At 31.5% G+C, this 22,500-nt stretch overlaps 1 protein-coding gene across 1 annotated transcript; it reads right to left on the bottom strand.

The window, feature by feature from the left end:
- Window positions 1-19,182: 19,182 nt before the first annotated feature.
- On the bottom strand, window positions 19,183-20,573 carry LOC111687544 (lectin subunit alpha-like). The gene is made up of 2 exons (XM_023449985.2): window positions 20,429-20,573; window positions 19,183-20,361 (listed from the first exon to the last, which is right to left on the bottom strand). The coding sequence occupies exons 1-2, from the start codon at window positions 20,555-20,557 to the stop codon at window positions 19,642-19,644; spliced, it is 849 nt and encodes a 282-aa protein (XP_023305753.2). The 5' UTR covers window positions 20,558-20,573; the 3' UTR covers window positions 19,183-19,641.
- Between the last annotated feature and the right edge of the window lie 1,927 nt (window positions 20,574-22,500).

Here is a 22,500-nt window from a genome sequence, read left to right as displayed (position 1 = left end):
TAGACTAGACTATAGACTAGACTATAGACTAGACTATAGACTAGACTATAGACTAGACTATAGACTAGACTATAGACTAGACTATAGACTAGACTATAGACTAGACTATAGACTAGACTATAGACTAGACTATAGACTACACTATAGACTAGACTATAGACTAGACTATAGACTAGACTATAGACTAGAGTATAGACTAGACTATAGACTAGACTATAGACCAGACTATAGACTAGACTATAGACTAGACTATAGACTAGACTATAGACTAGACTATAGACTAGACTAGACTAAAGACTAGACTATAGACTAGACTATAGACTAGACAATAGACTAGACTATAGACCAGACTATAGACTAGACTATAGACCAGACTATAGACGAGACTTTAGACTAGAATATAGACCAGACTATAGACTAGACTATAGACTAGACTATAGACTAGAATATAGACCAGACTATAGACTAGACTATAGACTAGACTATAGACTAGAATATAGACCAGACTATAGACTAGACTATAGACTAGACTATAGACCAGACTATAGACTAGACTATAGACTAGACTGTAGACTAGACTATAGACTAGACTGGACTATAGACTAGACTATAGACTAGACTATAGACTAGACTAGACTATAGACTAGACTATAGACCAGACTATAGACTAGACTATAGATTAGACTATAGACCAGACTATAGACTAGACTATAGACTAGACTATAGACCAGACTATAGACTTTGACATGCCACATATGAAAAGTTTTTCCTGTCGCATTTTATTTTCGTCAATGAACTAATTTTCACTTGATTATTTTTTGTTATTTTGTTCTTACTCTTTTTTTAAAGGATGTTGCATAACTAAATTGTTTAAGTAATTGATTAAGTTTAAGTGACATAAATAATTAATTAGAGAGAAGTGATTGTTAGAGTTTTGCATCAAAGTTATAAATACAACAAATAAGTTGGTTTAGAATAATATTTTTTAAAGAAAAGTTTAAACATTTCCAAAATCGACCAATGATTATTCTGTCTACCGATACTTCAAAAGGTTGAAAAGGACTTATGAACTAATGTAATATTGGTTCAATAAAACAACGTATAATTCCCTACAAAAGTTTATAACTTTTTTACATAAAGTTACTTTATCAAATTTAAATATTTGCACCTTTCAAATTAATAATTTGAAATTTCAACAAATATCTCTATTTTGTTGTAATAACAAGTGTCTCTTCAAAGTTTTCAAAACTGTCATTACAATTAAATGTATACCTGATTAGTTCTTAATTTTAATGTGATTCTAAGAGATTTTAATAATTTATTCTCTTTTATACAATTTTCATATTTAGTTACTTCCTGTTATTACAACAGTTATGACTTGTTCCCTTCGTTAGTAAAGTATTTTGTGTAAAACTCTCACCAAAGACTGTTTGAAGTAAGTTCAAATTTAATTTAACGTAAAATTATGTTTGTATTTGACAGGTGATATTTTGCTGGCATCATAAAATTGTTATTTAATTTACTGTCGAGCCATTTGTTAAATTATTTAATTATTTTATTGAATTGATAACTTCGTAGGTAAATTATTTTAATTGGTGGTTTCATTTGAGCGATGCTAACAAGTAAAGGTAGAGTTGACAATCGTATGCTTCAGGATAATGAGCTGAATTAAAACTGAACTAGAACTGAACTAGAACTGAACTAGAACTGAACTAGAACTGAACTAGAACTGAACTAGAACTGAACTAGAACTGAACTAGAACTGAACTAGAACTGAACTAGAACTGAACTAGAACTGAACTAGAACTGAACTAGAACTGAACTAGAACTGAACTAGAACTGAACTAGAACTGAACTAGAACTGAACTAGAACTGAACTAGAACTGAACTAGAACTGAACTAGAACTGAACTAGAACTGAACTAGAACTTTTTTTGTTTTAAACTGAACTAGAACTGAAATAGAACTGAACTAGAACTGAACTAGAACTCAACTAGAACTGAACTAGAACTGAACTAGAACTGAACTAGAACTGAACTAGAACTGAACTAGAACTGAACTAGAACTGAACTAGAACTGAACTAGAACTGAACTTGAACTGAACTAGAACTGAACTAGAACTGAACTAGAACTGAACTAGAACTGAACTAGAACTGAACTAGAACTGAACTAGAACTGAACTAGAACTGAACTAGAACTGAACTAGAACTGAACTAGAACTGAACTAGAACTGAACTAGAACTGAACTAGAACTGAACTAGAACTGAACTAGAACTGAACTAGAACTGAACTAGAACTGAACTAGAACTGAACTAGAACTGAACTAGAACTGAACTAGAACTGAACTAGAACTGAACTAGAACTAAACTAGAACTGAACTAGAACTGAACTAGAACTGAACTAGAACTGAACTAGAACTGAAATAGAACTGAACTAGAACTGAACTAGAACTGAACTAGAACTGAACTAGAACTGAACTAGAACTGAACTAGAACTGAACTAGAACTGAACTAGAACTGAACTAGAACTGAACTAGAACTGAACTAGAACTGAACTAGAACTGAACTAGAACTGAACTAGAACTGAACTAGAACTGAACTAGAACTGAACTAGAACTGAACTAGAACTGAACTAGAACTGAACTAGAACTGAACTAGAACTGAACTAGAACTGAACTAGAACTGAACTAGAACTGAACTAGAACTGAACTAGAACTGAACTAGAACTGAACTAGAACTGAACTAGAACTGAACTAGAACTGAACTAGAACTGAACTAGAACTGAACTAGAACTGAACTAGAACTGAACTAGAACTGAACTAGAACTGAACTAGAACTGAACTAGAACTGAACTAGAACTGAACTAGAACTGAACTAGAACTGAACTAGAACTGAACTAGAACTGAACTAAAACTGAACTAGAACTGAACTAGAATTGAATTAGAACTGAACTGAAACTGAACTAGAACAGACAAAACATTGTCAAGTTTGTCGTGTTATTAATTCCATCATATACAACAGACGAAAGATTTCATACAATTTGCATTTTAATTAAATTGTCATTTTCATTAATTCAATTGCAACATTGACCGCCTATGTTTCTGTAAATTAAACAATTTTATATTGAAATTTTCTTAAAAAATCACCCATATAATAAATCACTTATACCAAACATATTGATATAAATAATTTTATTTCTTTTCAATAACCTCCTTAACATGTTTATCCGTACATACATACGTATGTTCTATGTGGATAGGGAAAAATGCCAAGTAATTGAAAATAAAGCAACGGAAATTGTACATTTCATTTGGCGGAAATCATAAAATGTTTCCAAATAGACGAGAATAGCCGAAGAAAATAAAAAATACAACAAACTGTTGAAAAATAAAGTGGTAAATAAATTTTTATATACACGCACTACATGAACCAAGTTCATATATAGTCATATCTACATATGTATATAGTCAACCAGTTCATCATTCCGTTCTTCGGATTATTTATCACAATCCGCCAAACATGCAGACTGCTACGTACATGTTTGTCCCAAAATACATAAATACATACATATGTATGTATGTGTTTCTTCAGAAGTCTTGTGAAAGGAAAATTTTACTTTTGCATGTCGTTGCATGTTAATCGTATTAAAAGGGGTTAATTTGCGTATATTTAAGCAAATATTTATGCAAATGTAAGAACAAATGTAAGAATATGCTTAATACAGTTTTTTTTAATGAAATCGAACACATACATGACAGTGGGACATTTGGTGGTTAAGTGTAAAAGTTAAATTATCTGATATTATTCAAAATTGAGTTAGACTAAATAATTAGAACGAAATATAAGGTTTTAGGAAAATTTTGTAAATTTATTTTAATTCAGTTCCATTGTTGGTTAATAGAAATAATAATTAACAGATGAATAAATGTTGACAACAATACAATAATTTCAATTAAATTACAATCATGTATTGTTATTGTTATTCCTCTAATATCCGTTAATAATTAATTTTAATTTTAAAATGCACCCATCCAGCTCTATTGGTTAAATCATTTTCTTGAAAATTATTGCAATTGGTTCAGAATCACATTTTGAGTAGATTTAGCTATGTCCGTCTGTCTGTGTGTCCATGTGAACCTTGTGCGCATGCTACAGGTCGCAATTTTCAAAATACGTTGATGAAATTTGGACGCACCCTATTGAAAATGGTGAAAATCGGTCCATTACCTCGCCTACCCCTCATACAACCGTACCCCCGAATAGGGCTTTTGAGCTCATAATTACGACACTACATGCATTTGTAATGATTGCGATTTGAATTGAAGTTTTCATTGCATTCAAAAGAAAAGAGATATGTTTATATACATAAACACATTTTTTTGTTTTTCAACACAAATTCAAAAATGTTTTCAAGTTTTTAAGCACAATAATAAAATGTTAGTTTTGGGTTATAAATAAAAATAAAACTAAAATAAATATAGCAAACATGTTTTACATTAAAGAAAAAATTTACAGATGATGCCTTCATACTTAGTTCCTGATATATTTTGTATGTTTTCTTTCAAAGTCATCATTGTCCCAAGTTGTTAGCTTGTTGGTCTTATCATTTAGACAACACTCGAGATGCTTCAAAATGAATATATGAAAATAGTAGCTTCGTCAGGCAGACAAATGGAAAGTGTAGAAAAGCAAGAAAACATTTCACTTATTGTGGCATTTTGAAAAGAATATATGTATATACTGTTTTCAAAATTGTCTTTTTCGCTTTTAATGACTGTACTAGTACTAAAATCATTTGGTCACATATCACGTCCACATTTTAGTTTTCTTTAATGGGGTTTTTTAATTCTTTTTTTTATTTCTTCTAATGAATAAATAACAATCTTTTTTCCTATTTCTGATATGCAATCTTAAGATAGATTTGCTTTTCATACTTGTTTCTAATGTTATATTTAAATAATTCATCGGGGCTATAGACTTTTCTATAGTTCAGACTTTAGACTTTTATATAGTCCCGACTATAGACTTTTCTATAGTCCAGACTATAGACTTTTCTATAGTCCAGACTTTAGACTTTTCTATAGTCCAGACTTTAGACTTTTCTATAGTCCAGACTATAGACTTTTCTGTAGTCCAGATTATAGACTGTTCCATAGTACAGACTATAGACTGTTCTATAGTGCAGACTATAGACTGTTCTATAGTCCTGACTATAGACTGTTCTGTAGTCCAGACTATAGACTGTTCTATAGTCCAGACTATAGACTGTTCTATAGTCCAGACTATAGACTGTTCTGTAGTCCATACTATAGACTGTTCTATAGTCCAGACTATAGACTGTTCTATAGTCCAGACTATAGACTGATCTATAGTCCAGACTATAGACTGTTCTATAGTCCAGACTATAGACTGTTCTATAGTCCATACTATAGACTATTCTATAGTCCATACTATAGACTATTCTATAGTCTAGACTATAGACGTTTCAATAGTCCAGACTATAGACTTTTCTATAGTCCATACTATAGACTATTCTATAGTCCATACTATAGACTATTCTATAGTCCAGAGTATAGACTGTTCTATAGTCCAGAATATAGACTGTTCTATAGTCCAGAGTTTAGACTGTTCTACATTTCAAATTTTAGATTGGACTATGACTTTAAACAGTTCTGTAGAATATTCTATATCCCAGACTATGGACTGTTCTTCAAAACTTGCTATAGACTATTCTTTAGTCTGGGCTATAATTTATTCTATAGTTTAGGCAATAAGATTTCCTACTTTCCAGACTTTAAGTTTTTCTATTTGGCTTTATAAAGAGTCTTTCATTAACTTTCATGTTGAAGGAAATATCAGCAATGAAGTGTGATATGGGCGATGATTTATATATATCCCTCAGAAAAAGAATTGTCGAAAGACGTTCTGTATATTCCACAATCCTAAACTTCCTACAAAACCCAAACATCAATTCTATATTTGACCAAAATATGGATATCACCGAAATAAAATATGAGATAAAAAAATTAAACTTACGTTTAAATCAAGATGAAAATTCTAGTGATTCGACTGCATCGGACGAGGAATTAGAAGATGATAATGTGTCAATAGCCCAAAAATTGCAAAATGCTATTGATCAATGCAAAAGCCCCATAAGACACATTAGGAACACTGACGAAGATGAGTTCAATTCAAAGCTAAATAACGAAATAGAAATGTTCGTATCTGAAGGTATAAGGGGAACAATTTTAAATATGACATACAAATACTTGCAGACTATTTTACCAACCAGCGTAGAGTGCGAAAGGTGCTTTTCTACAGCGGCCTACGTAGGAAACAAAATCCGTTCCAGATTGTCTGACGAAACGCTAAATGCGTTGATTTTTTTATGAAATTATTTAAAAAATTAATATGTACTTTATTATACCCTCCACCTCCATAAGTGGTGACAGAGGGTATATATAAGTTTGTCGTTCCGTGTGTAACACCAAGAAATATTCATCTGAGACCCAACAAAGTATATATATTCTGGGTCCATGTGAAATTCTGAGTCGATTAAGCTATGTCCGTCTGTCCGTCTGTCTGTCTGTCTGTGTAAAACACGCTCACGTTAAAACTAAGTCATGGAGATCAACCAAATTCACCGAAAATATTTATTATTATCCTAAGCAGTTTGGTATTGAAAATGAGCAAAATCGGTTCACATCGCGAAAAGTTATGAATCAAAATTTGAAACAACCTCGAAAAAAATAAGCATTTTTTACACATTCTGATGTAATTTTCTCAAAAACTATGAGAGCTAATTCCATAAAAATCACGCAAGGGCTTCATCTCTGCGGAAAATCGCCAGGGTCGGTCTACAATTTCATATACCTCCCATACAAAAGTACATATTCCCGGAAAATTGGTTTTTTGTTAATAACTTCCGTCACAATGTTAATATCTTTACAAAATATCACAGAATAAAGTCTTATATCAATAGAATTCATTCAGAGTAAAAATTTTCTGGATCGGACCATAATTGGACATAGCTCCCATACAAGGTCCCCTCCCGAAAATCACTTAAACGCACATAATTCATTACTAAATTAAGATATCGATATAAAATTTGGTACAAGTATTGCTCTTATATAAAGAAATATTACTATGAAATTTTTTTCCGATCGGTCCACAATTGGTCATAGCTCCCATATAAGGTCCCCTCCCGAAAATCACTTAAACGCACATAACTCATTACTAAATTAAGGTATCGATATGAAATTTGGTACAAGTATTGCCCTTATATACAAAAATATAACCACGAAAGTTTTTTTGGATCGGTCCATAATTGGTCATAGCTCCCATACAAGGTCCCCTTTCGAAATTAAGCACATAACTCATTACTAAATTAAGATATTGTGAAAGGTTTTTCCGATCGGTCCAGAATTGGTCATAGCTCCAATACAACGTCCCGTCCCGAAAATCACATAAATGCGCGTAACTCATTACTTAATTAGGATATCGATATAGAATTTGGTACAAGTATTGCTCTTATATACAGAAATATTATCATGAAAGTTTTTTTTTTGGATCTGTCTATAATTGGTCAGAGCTCCCATACAAGGTCGCCTCCCTAAAATCACTTAAACGCGCACAACTCATTACTTAATTGAGATATCGATATATATATATATATTTGGTATAAGTATTGCTCATATGCATACAAATATTACTGTGAAAGGTCTTTCTGATCGGTTTATAATTGGTCGTAGCTCCCATATAATAATTGGTCATAGCTCCCATACAATGTCCTCTCCCGAAAATCACTTCAACATATCCATATAAAATTTGGTACAAATATTTCTCATTCAAATATTACTGTGAACTTTTTTTTGCGATCGGTTCATAATTGGTCCCATACAAGGTCTCCCCTCACTTAACGCACATAACTTATTATTAAATAAAGGTATCAATATAAAATTTGGTATAATTATTGCTCTTATGTATAAATATTACTGTGGAAGGATTTGTGATCGGTTCATAATTGGTCATAGCTCCCATACAAGTTCCCCTCCCGAAAATCACTTAAACGTGTATAACTCATTACTAAATTAAGATATCCATATAAAATTTTGTACAAGTATTGCTCATATGCACAAAAATATTACTGATACATTTTTTTTCGATCGGTCCATAACTGGTCATAGCCCATACAAGGTCCCTTTTAGAAAAACACTTTAAAGCACATAACTCATTACCAAATAGTGATACCCAGAAAATATTTGGCAAAAATACTATTTTTATATGGACGAATATTATTTAATTTTTTTCTCGATCGGTCCAGCCTTGGTCATAGCTCCCATACAAGGTTCCCTCCCGAAAATCATAAAAAATATAACTCATAACCAAATATTGATATCCATAAATTTAGCAAAAATATTGCTCTTATATACATAAATTCACTATTAAATTATTTTACGATCGGTCCATATTTGGTCAAAGCTCTCATACTAGGTCCAGAAAATCACTTAGATTCACAATATTAAATACCAAATAATGATATAGATACAGAATTTTGAATTTTGTCTTTATATACATAATACATATATACATATACATTATAAACATAGTCCATTTCTGAAAAATATTTAAACGTAAATTGACAATCAAAGTTTTCGGGATAAAATTTTACATAAATGCGTATTTCTGAAAATTGCTGATTACTACATAGTTCACTATTAAATGATAATATTTCGATAAAATTCGAAATGAATATGTTATGTGTATAGATAGATCATTCTGATAAATGTTTTCAAACTGGCCTAATATTGATCATACTTCTGATTTACAGTCTTTTAAATAGTTTCAAAAATCACTCAAACATATTTACTTCACTATATATACTGATGTCGAAAAAATACACAAATCGTCCTCCTAATTTTTGGCATCTACATGATCTTTTCATAATAAGCATCCGTATGAGGTCCACAACCGAAACTCAATATAAATTTTTTCTGGGCCTAATCAAAATTAATACGGAAACAAAACTTTTGTCGAGTTATCTAAACATTTGATAGTTAAATGGATTTTAATAAGAATATAGCACTCTAACTTGTTTTTTCCTTAATTTTTACATAATATTTATATAGATCTTCAATGTCACTTATCAAATTTGAATTTTTATTTAAAATAATTATATTTTGTTAATACATTTCTAATGTACACTACACAAATATTAAAATATTTGCTTTATTTTTTACATTATATTGATGTAGATCTTCAAATTTATGAATTTTTAATTTTAATTGAAAAATAATTTATGTTAAACTAATGTACACTGATAAATATTATTAATATTACATTATTTGTCAGCAATGAACTATATTTATGTAGGTCTCCAAATATAAGTTATGAAATTTTACTTAAAATAATAAATTTTTGTTAATAAAAGTTAAATATGTTATTTGTTTTAAGTATTTTAACTTAAAAAAAACTTTTAAGTAAACATTTTATAAGAAAAAATTTCATTTTTGTGTTAAAAGTGTGAAATTTCCTGAATTTTTGTTCGGGATTTAGAAATCCCGAAAATCCCGGGATCCCGGAATCCCGATTTCGGAAAAATCCCGAATTCCAGGATTTTTTAAAACCATTCCTGATTGGCATCCCTAATAAAGACGTATGATATATAAAACTACGTAATTCAATATGGGATAGTTATTACTCATACGCCTAAGTTATGCTATGATTATTGTAAAATGCTTTTGGTTGCTTGTACTAGTAAACTAATACTATTAAATAATTTTAACATTTGCCTTAAAATTAATTACTTTAACTTTTAACTCCCCCTTAATCTGTCTTAACATTACATTTGTATTGTTTAATGACTGGCGTATAAATATATTTCAGCTTCTTCTTATGTTGCTTAACTTAATGTTAGAAAAAAATCTCATTATCTTCTAAATGTAGGTCATTCATTCCCGCCTTTTTAACGTTAAACTAAGCAAACATTCTTGGTTGCATGCAACAACGTTATTTCTTGTTATAGTTTAGTTAAAGACAAGATGATGCTTTCTGCTGGTGGTTAATATAATTTGTCACATTTATAAGTATATATTGTTTTTTGTTGCTTTTATACTTTAGAAAGTATTTAAGATTTTATATGTACATATATTGATAGTTTTTCGTGCTTGGCATTGTATTACAAAACATTAAGTTAAATAAACTAAACTGAAATGTAGAAAATTGTAAAATTTATTTTTACACTTTAACAATTTAGGAAAACAGTTTCGCAAAAGGACATTTTTATGTCCCGGGAGAACTATTGAATATGATCGATTATTGGTTAGCATAAGTATAAGAACTAATTTAGTTTTGAATACATACGTTAACAAATTAATTAGAAATCTTATAGGTGGATATTATGCCATCATCTGTTCTCAATTGATTTAAAAGAGCTCCAATTTGCAACTGTTCTTTTTGCATTTCTTGCTTTAAATATTTTCTATCTTCATAAAGTTTCTGCTGTTCGATTTCTTTTTCCTTTAAACACTGCAACAGTTTTTCCAGTTCCTGGTAAATTTTTCCGTTTTAATTCTTAATTGTTGTTGTAATTTGTCCTGCTCCAGTATTTTCTTGTTTAACATAACTTTAAAAATTTCCTGTTGTTTTAGTTTAGTTTGTAATATTTGCAGTTTTTGTTCTTTCAATCTTAAGTCCTTATTATCATATTCGCATATGAAACCATTTGTATGATAACAAGAATCACTATTCCATTTCGTATTATTAGCAAAAACAATTTTTATACAATACTCATCTCTGTTGCAAATACTTGGTTGATTTTCAGCCCACGAAGTGTAATTAAAGGATTGACCTGTTGCTAACCATACATAAAGACGGTCATCTTGATAATGCGTCATAAAACCTCCTAACCATAGACTTGCTCGTTTTTCTAAAGTCTTGTTAAACATTGTTTTTATTTCTTGGGATTTAAAGCTGGTAACTATTTCTTTAAGTTTAAAAATTATTAAAACCACAATTAATTGATAAAGTGTTTTCATGTTGTGAATGTTGCTCCTGTTATAACTTTATTGTAAATGAATTGTTCTTAATATATTTTCGGTTATTTATATGCGTGATTTATGTATAGAAGACTGCTGCGGAGAACTTCTGTTGATTTTGTTGCATAACCACCATAAGAAATGGGTAAACATACTAACACATCGAAATATTGGTCGTACTGGGGTGTACATTCTGAGACCACATGAGATTCTATGACGATTGATCTCATTTGTAGCATCCGTATGTAGAAAGCACGAAATAACTCCTTATTTGTAAGCGAGTGCGATAAGCAGCGATCACCACATTAAAAAGCAATGAATAAGAGGTGAAAATGGTAATAATGGGTCCATAAGAGATTCTATAACGTTTCATCTTTTTCCAGTATCATACAGAAGTTCAAAATACAATTTTAACTTCCTATTTGTAAGCACTTTTTGAAGTAGTTATTTGTAAGCGAGCGTGGTAAGCACATGCCTAAAATGTCAGCACCCTATTAAAAAGTAATGACTAACTAACTAACTAACTAACTCACTAACTAACTAACTAACTAACTAACTAACTAACTAACTAACTAACTAACTAACTAACTAACTAACTAACTCACTAATTAACTAACTAACTAACTAACTAACTAGCTAACTAACTAACTAACTAACTAACTAACTAACTAACTAACTAACTAACTAACTAACTAACTAACTAACTAACTAACTAACTAACTAACTAACTAACTTACTAATTAATTTACTAACTAACTAACTAACTAGCTAGCTAACTAACTAACTAACTAACTAACTAACTAACTAACTAACTAACTAACTAACTAACTAACTAACTAACTGACTAACTAACTCACTAATTAACTAACTAACTAACTAACTCACTAAATAATTTACTAACTAATTAACTAACTAACTAAGTAACTAACTAACTAATTAACTAACTAACTAACTAACTTACTAAATAACTAACTAACTAACTAACTAACTAAACTAACTAACTAACTAACTAACTAACTAACTAACTAACTAACTAACTAACTAACTAACTAATTAACTAACTAACTAACTCACTAAATAATTTACTAACTAGATTATTAATAAACTAAACTAACTAACTTTAATATCTGTTGTTGTCCGGGAATTCAGCAAAATTTAGTCAGGAAGTTTGAAGGAGATCACTTTGTATGAGGAGGATTGATTTCGTCACATTTAGATCATTTTCAGTCTTCAATAATAAGATTTTTTTCACAAGGTACGATAAGTTACTGTTAACATTACCGCTTTTAGTGGATGTCTATTCGTAAGGATTTCCACCAGACAAAAGCCATGAGTATGGGCTTTGCTACTACATCGAACAGGCATTTGGTTTTCTTAAGTTTTATAGCAGTTCAGGATCATTGTGTATGTATCCTGAACTGCTCATAATTCTGAGTTCAAAAGTTTCTTACTGAAAGCTGAGACCAGCAGCTCTATTCCTAAAATATTTATAGCGGATATTTTTGTGTACATTGTTTCAAGCGCAGGCCAACAATTTACATACGCTCTAAATGAAATACTAACTAGATTGTGATAGGTTTTTTTTGCATACAAATATGAAAGGGAAGCTTTTTAAGAAACATAAATACATAATACATAAATATTTATGTAGTACATATTTATATTAAATAGTTTACGTCATTTGACCACATAAATTTATTCATGTAATTAGTTATTCGTTACTTAACATATAGTGAAGAAATAAGTTTAGCATATCGTTTGTAACAGATAACATAAGTAATTTATTATTATTAAAAACGAACCAATTGAAGTGAATGCGGAACAGGTGAAATATTTTAGAAAATTTATAAAATTCTCACAATTCAGCCCCCAAAATAAGCTTAAATGGATTAAGCATAACTTCATTGCAAATACATGTAGCAATACCTCAATAGGAGTCTGTAGACTCTAATGTATCCTCGGCCTTTCCATAGAGCCTGAACCGGAAACTGGCAGGGCATAGTTTCGGACTTTGTGTTATCCTGGAGTTTTCTTCGAGTTGTTGCTCTGGCTTAAATCCAAAACTACTGAAAGATAAAATTGGTTAAAATATTGATACATGGCGAGTCAATAAAAAGGTAAAAGAAGAAGTGATCGTGAGGTTAAGCGTTAATCAGTTAGGGTCAAGTGTATATGATACGGGATAGATGTTATCCCCTTCACCTTCGTGAGAAGGGTATAACTGTCGAGAGTTTTAATGTGAACACCAGCCTTGAGACTTGAGAACGGTCTACCATCGCTCTTTGTTCTTCAATGAAGAACTCAGATGGCAATTTTTGTACATTGGCTTTGACCAATCTACAGTACTTTGCTGAAGTGCTCGAGCTATCTAATCTCTGACCATTGGATGATGTAACCGGTGGACCGAAGTACGATCCATAAATAAGCCGAAGACATTGTTCTTACTCACAGGGACACAATGTGCGAATTCTGATATGAACAGAGTATACATGCCCCCGGGGGGGCGTGAGAAGGGTATATATAAGTTTGCCATTCCGTTTGTAATTTCTATATTTCCGACCCCATAAAGAATATATATTTTGGATCCTTATAGGTAGTGGAGTTGATTAAACAATGTCCGTCTGTCTGCTGTCCTTCTGTGTGTTTTTGAAATCAGTTTTTAGAGGACTCCAGATATCGTCGAGATCAGAGTCTTCAATAATTCTGTTAGACATGCTTTCGAGAATTTAAAATCAGAAAAATCGGTCCATAAATACCGGAGATATGAAAATTTTATCAAAAATTTAGATTTTTTTCATGCTCAGACAGAAATTGCAAAATATAAAAACAAGGCAGAGCGAGAGCAGCAGAGTAAGGGTAGCAGAGCATAAGCAGTACTAGTGTGTTGTTATTGGCTTGAAACATTAAATTAATTATGTGGAACCTGGCTTAAGTTAGAAGCCATAAAAAGGAACTTTTTGGTACTTTTTCGTTTTTTAAAAGGTACTTTTTGAATATTCTATAATATTAAACCTAGCAACATGAAATTAATATGTAGATTCGGAATTAAATGATAACCCATAAAAGGGAAATTTTTGGTACTTTTTCGTTTTTCAAAAGGTACTTTTTGAGTTTTCTATAATAATGAACCCAGAAACATGAAATTAAGTATGTAGAGCCCGGATTAGACGAGAAAAAATCAATAAGGATTTTTTGGTACTTTTTCTTTTCGCGAAAGGTACTTTTTGAATTTTCTATAATATTAAACCTAGCAACATGAAATTCAGTATGTAGAGTCGGAATTAGGTGAGAAGCAGAAAAAGTGAACTTTTTGGTACTTTTTTTGTTTGTAAAAGGTACTTCCTGATTTTTTTTCTAATATTAAATCTAGAAATATGAAGTGAAAGTATGTAGAGTCTAAATTAGGTGAGAACCCATAAAAAGGGAACTTTTTGGTACTTTTTCGTTTTTCAAAAAGTACTCTTTTGGAATTTCTTTAATATTGAATCTAGAAACATAAATTTAAGCATATTGAGCCCGAAGAAAGTGACGTAAAAGACTGTTTATTAACACACCGTGGTGAAGGGTATATAAGACAGAGCCGAATATAGAACTCTTACTTGTTTTCTTTTTCAATCACCTCAAATAATTCTGAGGTTTCTTTTACACACTTAAATGTCTTATGAACAAAATCATATATATAAAAATTAATATATGTTTGTTTGTACGTTATAGACTACTTAAAAGTTGAACCGATTTTTTTGAAATTTTCACGACGTATTGCTGTAATAGACTACTTTTCTTTTGAAATTTCATGTGGGCATGGAGCCACGCCTATATTATGAAAATATTAAATCCCTATATTTGGGAAAATATAACAGTTAGAGTCCACACAATAATATTTGTCCTATACCCACCTTAAAGTATACCAATTGGCTCAGAATCATTTTCTAAGTCGATTTAGCTGTGTCCGTCCGTCCATATAAACTTTGTAATCAAACCACAGGTCGCAAATAAATAAATTGAAAATAATTCAATGAAATTTGGTACATGACATACTATTGCCCCAGGGATGAAGCCTATTGGAAATGGTTAATATCGGTCCATTATTTCAGCTAGCCCCCATACAACTGAACCCCCTAATAGAGCTTGTAAACCTTGTAATTAAACTTTAGGTCGCAATTTTGGAGATAAATCAGTGAAATTTGGCACATGATCATCTATGGTATCGTAGACGAAGCCTATTGAAAATAGTTAACATCGGTTCATTATTTCAGCTGAACCCACCAAATAGGGCTTTTAAGTCCATAATTATATTTAATAAACTCGTATCTCGGCAAAAAGCTGCAAAACAAAGTTGTATACTAGACTTGATGATCCTCATGAACTTTATAATTATGGAGCCTCATTTGATCCCCATAAAAAGCTCTTTTCAAAACTTAATTTAACAATTTTATTCAACAATGAATGACTTAAGTATATCTAAGAAAAGGTACAATTCAATTTAAATGCTTTATAATGAAAATTAAATCACATTTAATTCGTATAAAGGTGTAGAGTATTATATGGTCGGCCTCGCCCGACTACAACTTTTTACTTGTTTATATTGATTTCGGGGAAGCAAAGTACACCGGGTATAGCCTGTTATGTATAATTTTAACATTAAATTTAATATCCAAAAAAAAACTAACTTTAGAGTATATATGATAAAAATTGTATTATATGTAATTAATCTGAAATTCCATCTTAAAGCAGTAACAACTTAAAAATGCATTTTATTAAAATTTATCAAATAATTGCGGTTTTAATAATTTATCAACTTAATTGCATTCATTCGTTGGGTAATATCTACATAACGGCCGGTAACAAACTCTACTATATAGACAAAAATCAAAAGGTTAGTTTCAATTATGTGAATAAAGTCCAAATTTTAATTTTGAATCTCTCTAAACCAGTACACTTGGTTTGATGCTCTGAGTGAATGTTTAAAACTCAATATGAATCTGGTGGCCATAGAAACGTATTCTAATCAATTACTTGATAAAAGAAACATTTGGCAAAGTTGTAGCACTATGGGTGGGTGGTATTATGATTCGTAATTCCGATACACGTAACTATACATGGATGCCAATAGATCAACAATTCAATTACACCTATTGGAAGGTTAATAATCCCGATTTTACTAACAGTAATGAATATTGTGTGGAAATCGGTTGGGGCTCTGATATGGAATGGAATGAAGTTGTTGGTTTAAAACAAAACAGTACACAAGTTGTAGAAAATTTACAAGAAATAACAAAAAGTTTGAATGCACTGCGACAGGAAGTACAAGATTATGATCTGCTCGAAAAGAACTTGAACATTAACATAATGAAACATGAACAATTACAACAGGAACTTACATCAAAACAGCAACAACATGAAGAACTTAAAATTGAATTACAAAAAATTTTGGAGAACGAATTAAAGCAACGAGAACTACAAGCTCAGGATATACAAACGGATTTTAAAGAGGATCAACAATTTTTACAATTATTACAAAAACAAAAATTTTAATTGTTGGAAATTTTACAAAATCGTCAAGATTTGCAAACAAATGAAAATACCGAAAGTCAAGAAAAACTGTGGAACAGTAGAAAATATCGGGATACTTTTTTTCAATTCATTATCTTGAATCGTTAGGACTGTAATGGATTTGAACTAAAAATAATTAAAAAAATAATAAAATTTAAAAAAAAAAATCGAGATCACAATTGACCCTACCTCCCATACAAGACCCTTTCAGAAAAGTTTCCCTTCTCAAATTCGTATAGGAATAAAATTCAACAAAAATAAGATTCATATTACGATCGGTCCATAATTGATCCTAATGCCCATATAAGGTCCTTGTAAAATGCCAGTATAACACTGAAATATGATATAACCGAGTTTTATATCAACCGAAATCTATCTACTGTATTCCACGATGAACGCTCCATAGTTGACATACGCCGTATATATTCAAATCCTTCTTTTGAAATTGATTTTAACGTTCTTTACAGATTTAACAATATCGCCCATCTAACAGTCGGGCGAGACCATATAATACCCAACACCAGTTACAAGAATAAAATGTGATTTAGTTTTCATAATAAAGCATTAAAGTTGAATTGTACCTTGCCTCAGAAATATTTAAGCCATTTATTGCTTAATAAAATTGTGAACATTTAAGTCCAAATTTTGAGGAGGGCTTTAGCAAGGGTCAAATGAGGCCCTATGATTATAAAGTTCATGAGGGCCATCAAGGCTAGTATAGAAACTTTTTGTCGAGATACGAGTATATTAAACATAATAATGAACTTTAAAGCCCTATTCGGCTGGTTCTGTTGTATGGGGGTTAGGTGAAATAATGGACCGATGTTAACTATTTTCAATAGGCTTCGTCTATTGAAATTTCATTGAATTGTCTTTAAAATTGCGACCTGCAGTTTGATTACAAGGTTTACATGGACAGACGGACGGACATAGCTAAATCGAGTCAGAAAGTGATTCTGAGCCGATTGGTATACTTTAATGTGTGGTATAGGACCAATATTGTTGCGCGTTACAAACACCAGCACATAACTAATATACCCTCCCCACTAAAGTGCTGAAGGGTATAACTAGGGGAATAATGGGCAAACTAGCAATAGTGAGTGTGACACATGATGATATAAATTTAGAAAATTATCACAGCTACAGTTTTCAAATTTTCCAGGATAAACTTTAGTGTCATAACTGTAGTGTAGTGCAATTAGTGACCTTCTGTGAAAGTGATGTTTAATGACTTTCGAAGATGCGAATATTATTCTATTTTTTCAATGCTTGGGCTTCTCGGGCTCTACATACTTCATATAATGTTTCTAGGTTCAATATTGTAGAAAATTCAAAAAGTACCTTTTGTAGAAAGAAAAAGTTCCAAAAAGTCTCTTTTTGCAAGTTCTTACCTAGTCAAGGCCCAACATGCTAAATTTCATGCTTCTAGGTTCAATATTATAGAAATTTCAAAAAGTAGCTTTTGAAGAACGAAAAAGTCCCTTTTTATAGGTTCTTACCTAGTCAAGGCCCTACATTCTAAATTTCATGTTTCGTGGTTCAATATTATAGAAAATTCAAAAAATACTTTTTGTAGAACGAAAAAGTACCAAAAAGTCCCTTTTTGTATGTTCTTACATAGTCAAGACTCTACATTCTAAATTTCACGTTTCTAGGTGTAATATTATAGAAAATTCAAAAAAGTACCTTTTGTAGAACGAAAAAGTACCAAAAAGTCCCTTTTTATAGGTTCTTACCTAGTAAAGGTCCTACATTCTAAATTTCATGTTTCTAGGTTCAATACTATAGATAATTCAAAAAATTACCTTTTGTAGAACGAAAAAGTACCAAAAAGTCCCTTTCTATGAGGTTGTCTCAGATTTTTGCTCATAACTCCGGTATTTATGGACCGATTTTGTTGCTTTTAAATAGAGATCTTCTCGAAAGCATGTCTAACAGAATTATTGAAGATTCGGATCTCGCCGATATCTGGGGTCCTCTAAAAACTGATTTCAACAAACACACATTATAGAAATTACAAACGGAATGACAAACTTATATCCATGGAGTGAATTCTGATTTTATTTCCCTTCTTTGGAAGTTCTTTTTTGGATAGTAGTGGGTGTGTTATTGTCAATATTTAGTTAATACCATATATCTTGTATCTGAAAAGGTATAATATTTGGAGTGCTCACTTTGATATCAATATGATTATGGGCGGACTGGAAAAAGGGGGCATGGTACTTCCCATATTCATTAAATACAGAAATTCGTATTTTGCAAAAACTATTGGAGCTAGAATGCTCAAATTTTGCACAAAAAATGTTAAAATCTATGTTAGTATTTGCTTATTAAATTGGCAGATCACGGGCGCATAGTCCGTCACCTCCCATAGCTACCTTAGTATGGCATTGGTATTAGAAACTCTGCCTAACATAGTTATTCTTGTCGTTAAGAGGATTTTAGTGGATCTCAACATAGTTAAGTCCATTATCTTCATAAATGATCTTCTATGTCAAACTTCCAACTCTATCTACTCAATCACGACTTGATACAAATCTCTAACATAGTCGATTTTAACGCCCGCATATAGTCATACAGTGAGATGGACTAAACACATTTTTTAAGTGTCGAAAAAAGGCCGGAGCTTGGAAATCTATTTTGGAGCTACTCGACCTCGTACAAGAGAGCTCGAAAACACTTATCGGTGACAATAGGCTAAAATTATATTGATTCTCTGGAGCACCGATGCAACATGGGATGTATAACACTGTTCTACCGATACTATAATGGGGAAATTCATTCTTCAGCCGCACTACTCGTATGTGCAACGAACTTCCTACAGAAGCATTCCCCGTTATTTTCGATGTGAAACGATTTAAATTAAATGACCACAAATACTACTACATCTACCTCCTCCCTTTCACAACTCATTTTCCCAGTTCCAGCACAAAGCACTGCATGCGTATGAGTCATCCCCTGAGTGCTGGTCCAAGAAAAAAATGTTGAACTACTTCACAAAATGATTTACAATTTGATACTATGAAAATATATACTTCAGATTTTTTCTTTTCTTTAATTATTGCTATTTTCCCGAAATTGTCCATTCGACAATTGATAAGTATTTTGATTAAATTGAAAACTAATGTCCCGATATTTTCGATTTTTATTTTCATTTTCTTGATTTTCCTCCGGTTCTAGGGTTTGTAATTGTTTTGCAATAAAATTCTGCCATTCTTGTTGTTTTTGCAAAGCTTCATATAATTTTCTAGTTTCCTTCTGCAATTGTTCCCCCAATTCTAGTTGATGTTTCTGCAGATCCCGTAAATTTTTTAGTTCTTCAGACACCATTTTATGAGTATCTTTAAGGATAATCTGTTCCTTTAAATCTTGTTGACATTTCTGGAGATTTCTTTCCATTTCTAATTTATATTGTTCAGCCCTTAGGCTTTTTTCGTCATATTCACATATGAAACCGTATTTAACTGCACATACATTATCATTCCATTCCATATCTGAGGCGGAACCGATTTGTATACAATACTCATTGTTGAGAGAAAAATCTGGATTTAGATATTTCCAAAATGTATAAGTGAATTTTTCTCCTGTATTTATCCATATATAGTTGCGTGAATCGGGGTAATGGGTTAAAATCCCTCCAACCCAGAGAATAATATTTTTTTTAAAAATACTTTTTACTAGAGTATTTATTTCCTCCGATTTCGGTTGTGTTTCAATTGAGACCAAAGTCATGTTCATTTTTAAACATTCACTAAGACCATCGAACCAAGTATACTGAAATATTAAAAATTCGTTGTTTACAATTAAAATATTTAAAGTAAGAATTCATTTATTAGCTAACCTTTTGATCTGGATTTATAAAGTACTGTTTATTAGTTGCTGTGGTATACATTTTACCACTAGTATAGATTCCATTTATTTTTGAAATTATTAAAACCGCAATTATTTGATAAAATGTAGCCAAGCGCATTTTAATGTTATTTCTTTAGGAGAACAAACATTAAAGTGACTTTTTTAGAACTGGATTTCTGTTATTTATACGCGACTGAAAAATTTATATGTGTAAAATAAAAATTTCTATAAAAGTCTTGATTAGATATTTCTGATAAAAGGTTTCAACATTCAGATTGACATAGTAAGCCACTACTGACTTTTTCTTTTTATAATTGAACTAGAACTGAACTAGAACTGAACTAGAACTGAACTAGAACTGAACTAGAACTGAACTAGAACTGAACTAGAACTGAACTAGAACTGAACTAGAACTGAACTAGAACTGAACTAGAACTGAACTAGAACTGAACTAGAACTGAACTGAACTACTGAACTAGAACTGAACACTGAACTGAACTAGAACTGAACTAGAACTGAACTAGAACTGAACTAGAACTGAACTAGAACTGAACTAGAACTGAACTAGACTGAACTAGAACTGAACTGAACTAGAAGAACTGAAACTAACTGAACTAGAAACTGAACTAAACTAGAACTGAACTAGAACTGAACTAGAACTGAACTAGAACTGAACTAGAACTGAACTAGAACTGAACTAGAACTGAACTAGAACTGAACTAGAACTGAACTAGAACTGAACTAGAACTGAACTAGAACTGAACTAGAACTGAACTAGAACTGAACTAGAACTGAACTAGAACTGAACTAGAACTGAACTAGAACTGAACTAGAACTGAACTAGAACTGAACTAGAACTGAACTAGAACTGAACTAGAACTGAACTAGAACTGAACTAGAACTGAACTAGAACTGAACTAGAACTGAACTAGAACTGAACTAGAACTGAACTAGAACTGACTAGAACTGAACTAGAACTGAACTAGAACTGAACTAGAACTGAACTAGAACTGAACTAGAACTGAACTAGAACTGAACAGAACTGAACTAGAACTGAACTAGAACTGAACTAGAACTGAACTAGAACTGAACTAGAACTGAACTAGAACTGAACTAGAACTGAACTAGAACTGAACTAGAACTGAACTAGAACTGAACTAGAACTGAACTAGAACTGAACTAGAACTGAACTAGAACTGAACTAGAACTAGAACTAGAACTGAACTAGAACTGAACTAGAACTGAACTAGAACTGAAGAACTAGAACTGGAACTAGAACTCTAGAACTGAACTAGAACTAGAACTGAACTAGAACTGAACTAGAACTGAACTAGAACTGAACTAGAACTGAACTAGAACTGAACTAGAACTGAACTAGATCTGAACTAGAACTGAACTAGAACTGAACTAGAACTGAACTAGAACTGAACTAGAACTGAACTAGAACTGAACTAAAACTGAACTAGAACTGAACTAGAATTTAACTAGAATTGAAATAGAACTGAACTAGAACTGAACTAGAACTAAACTAGAACTGAACTAGAACTGAACTAGAACTGAACTAGAACTGAACTAGAACTGAACTAGAACTGAACTAGAACTGAACTAGAACTGAACTAGAACTGAACTAGAACTGAACTAGAACTGAACTAGAACTGAACTAGAACTGAACTAGAACTGAACTAGAACTGAACTAGAACTGAACTAGAACTGAACTAGAACTGAACTAGAACTGAACTATCTCCGCTATTTATGTACCGATTTTTATACCCACCATCAAAAAAGATATTGTTTTTGTCATTCCGTTTGTAACACATTGAAATATTCGTCTAAGACCCATAAAAGTATATATATTCTGGGTCCTTATTAGATTCTAAGACGATCTAGCCATGCCCGTCCGTCTGTCCGTCTGTCCGTCTGTCTGTCCGTCTGTCTGTCTGTCTGTCTGTCTGTTGAAAACACGATAGAGTCCGAATGGAAGTAGATAGCGAGCTGAAATTTTGCACAAATACTTATAATTGATGTAGTTTATTTGGTATTGAAAATGGGCATTATCGGTCT

This window comes from Lucilia cuprina, chromosome 2, assembly GCF_022045245.1.
Source record: "Lucilia cuprina isolate Lc7/37 chromosome 2, ASM2204524v1, whole genome shotgun sequence".
NCBI classification, from domain to species: Eukaryota; Metazoa; Arthropoda; class Insecta; order Diptera; family Calliphoridae; genus Lucilia; species Lucilia cuprina.
Note: the sequence above shows the minus strand (reverse complement) of the source record. Positions and strands in the feature narration are given on the sequence as shown.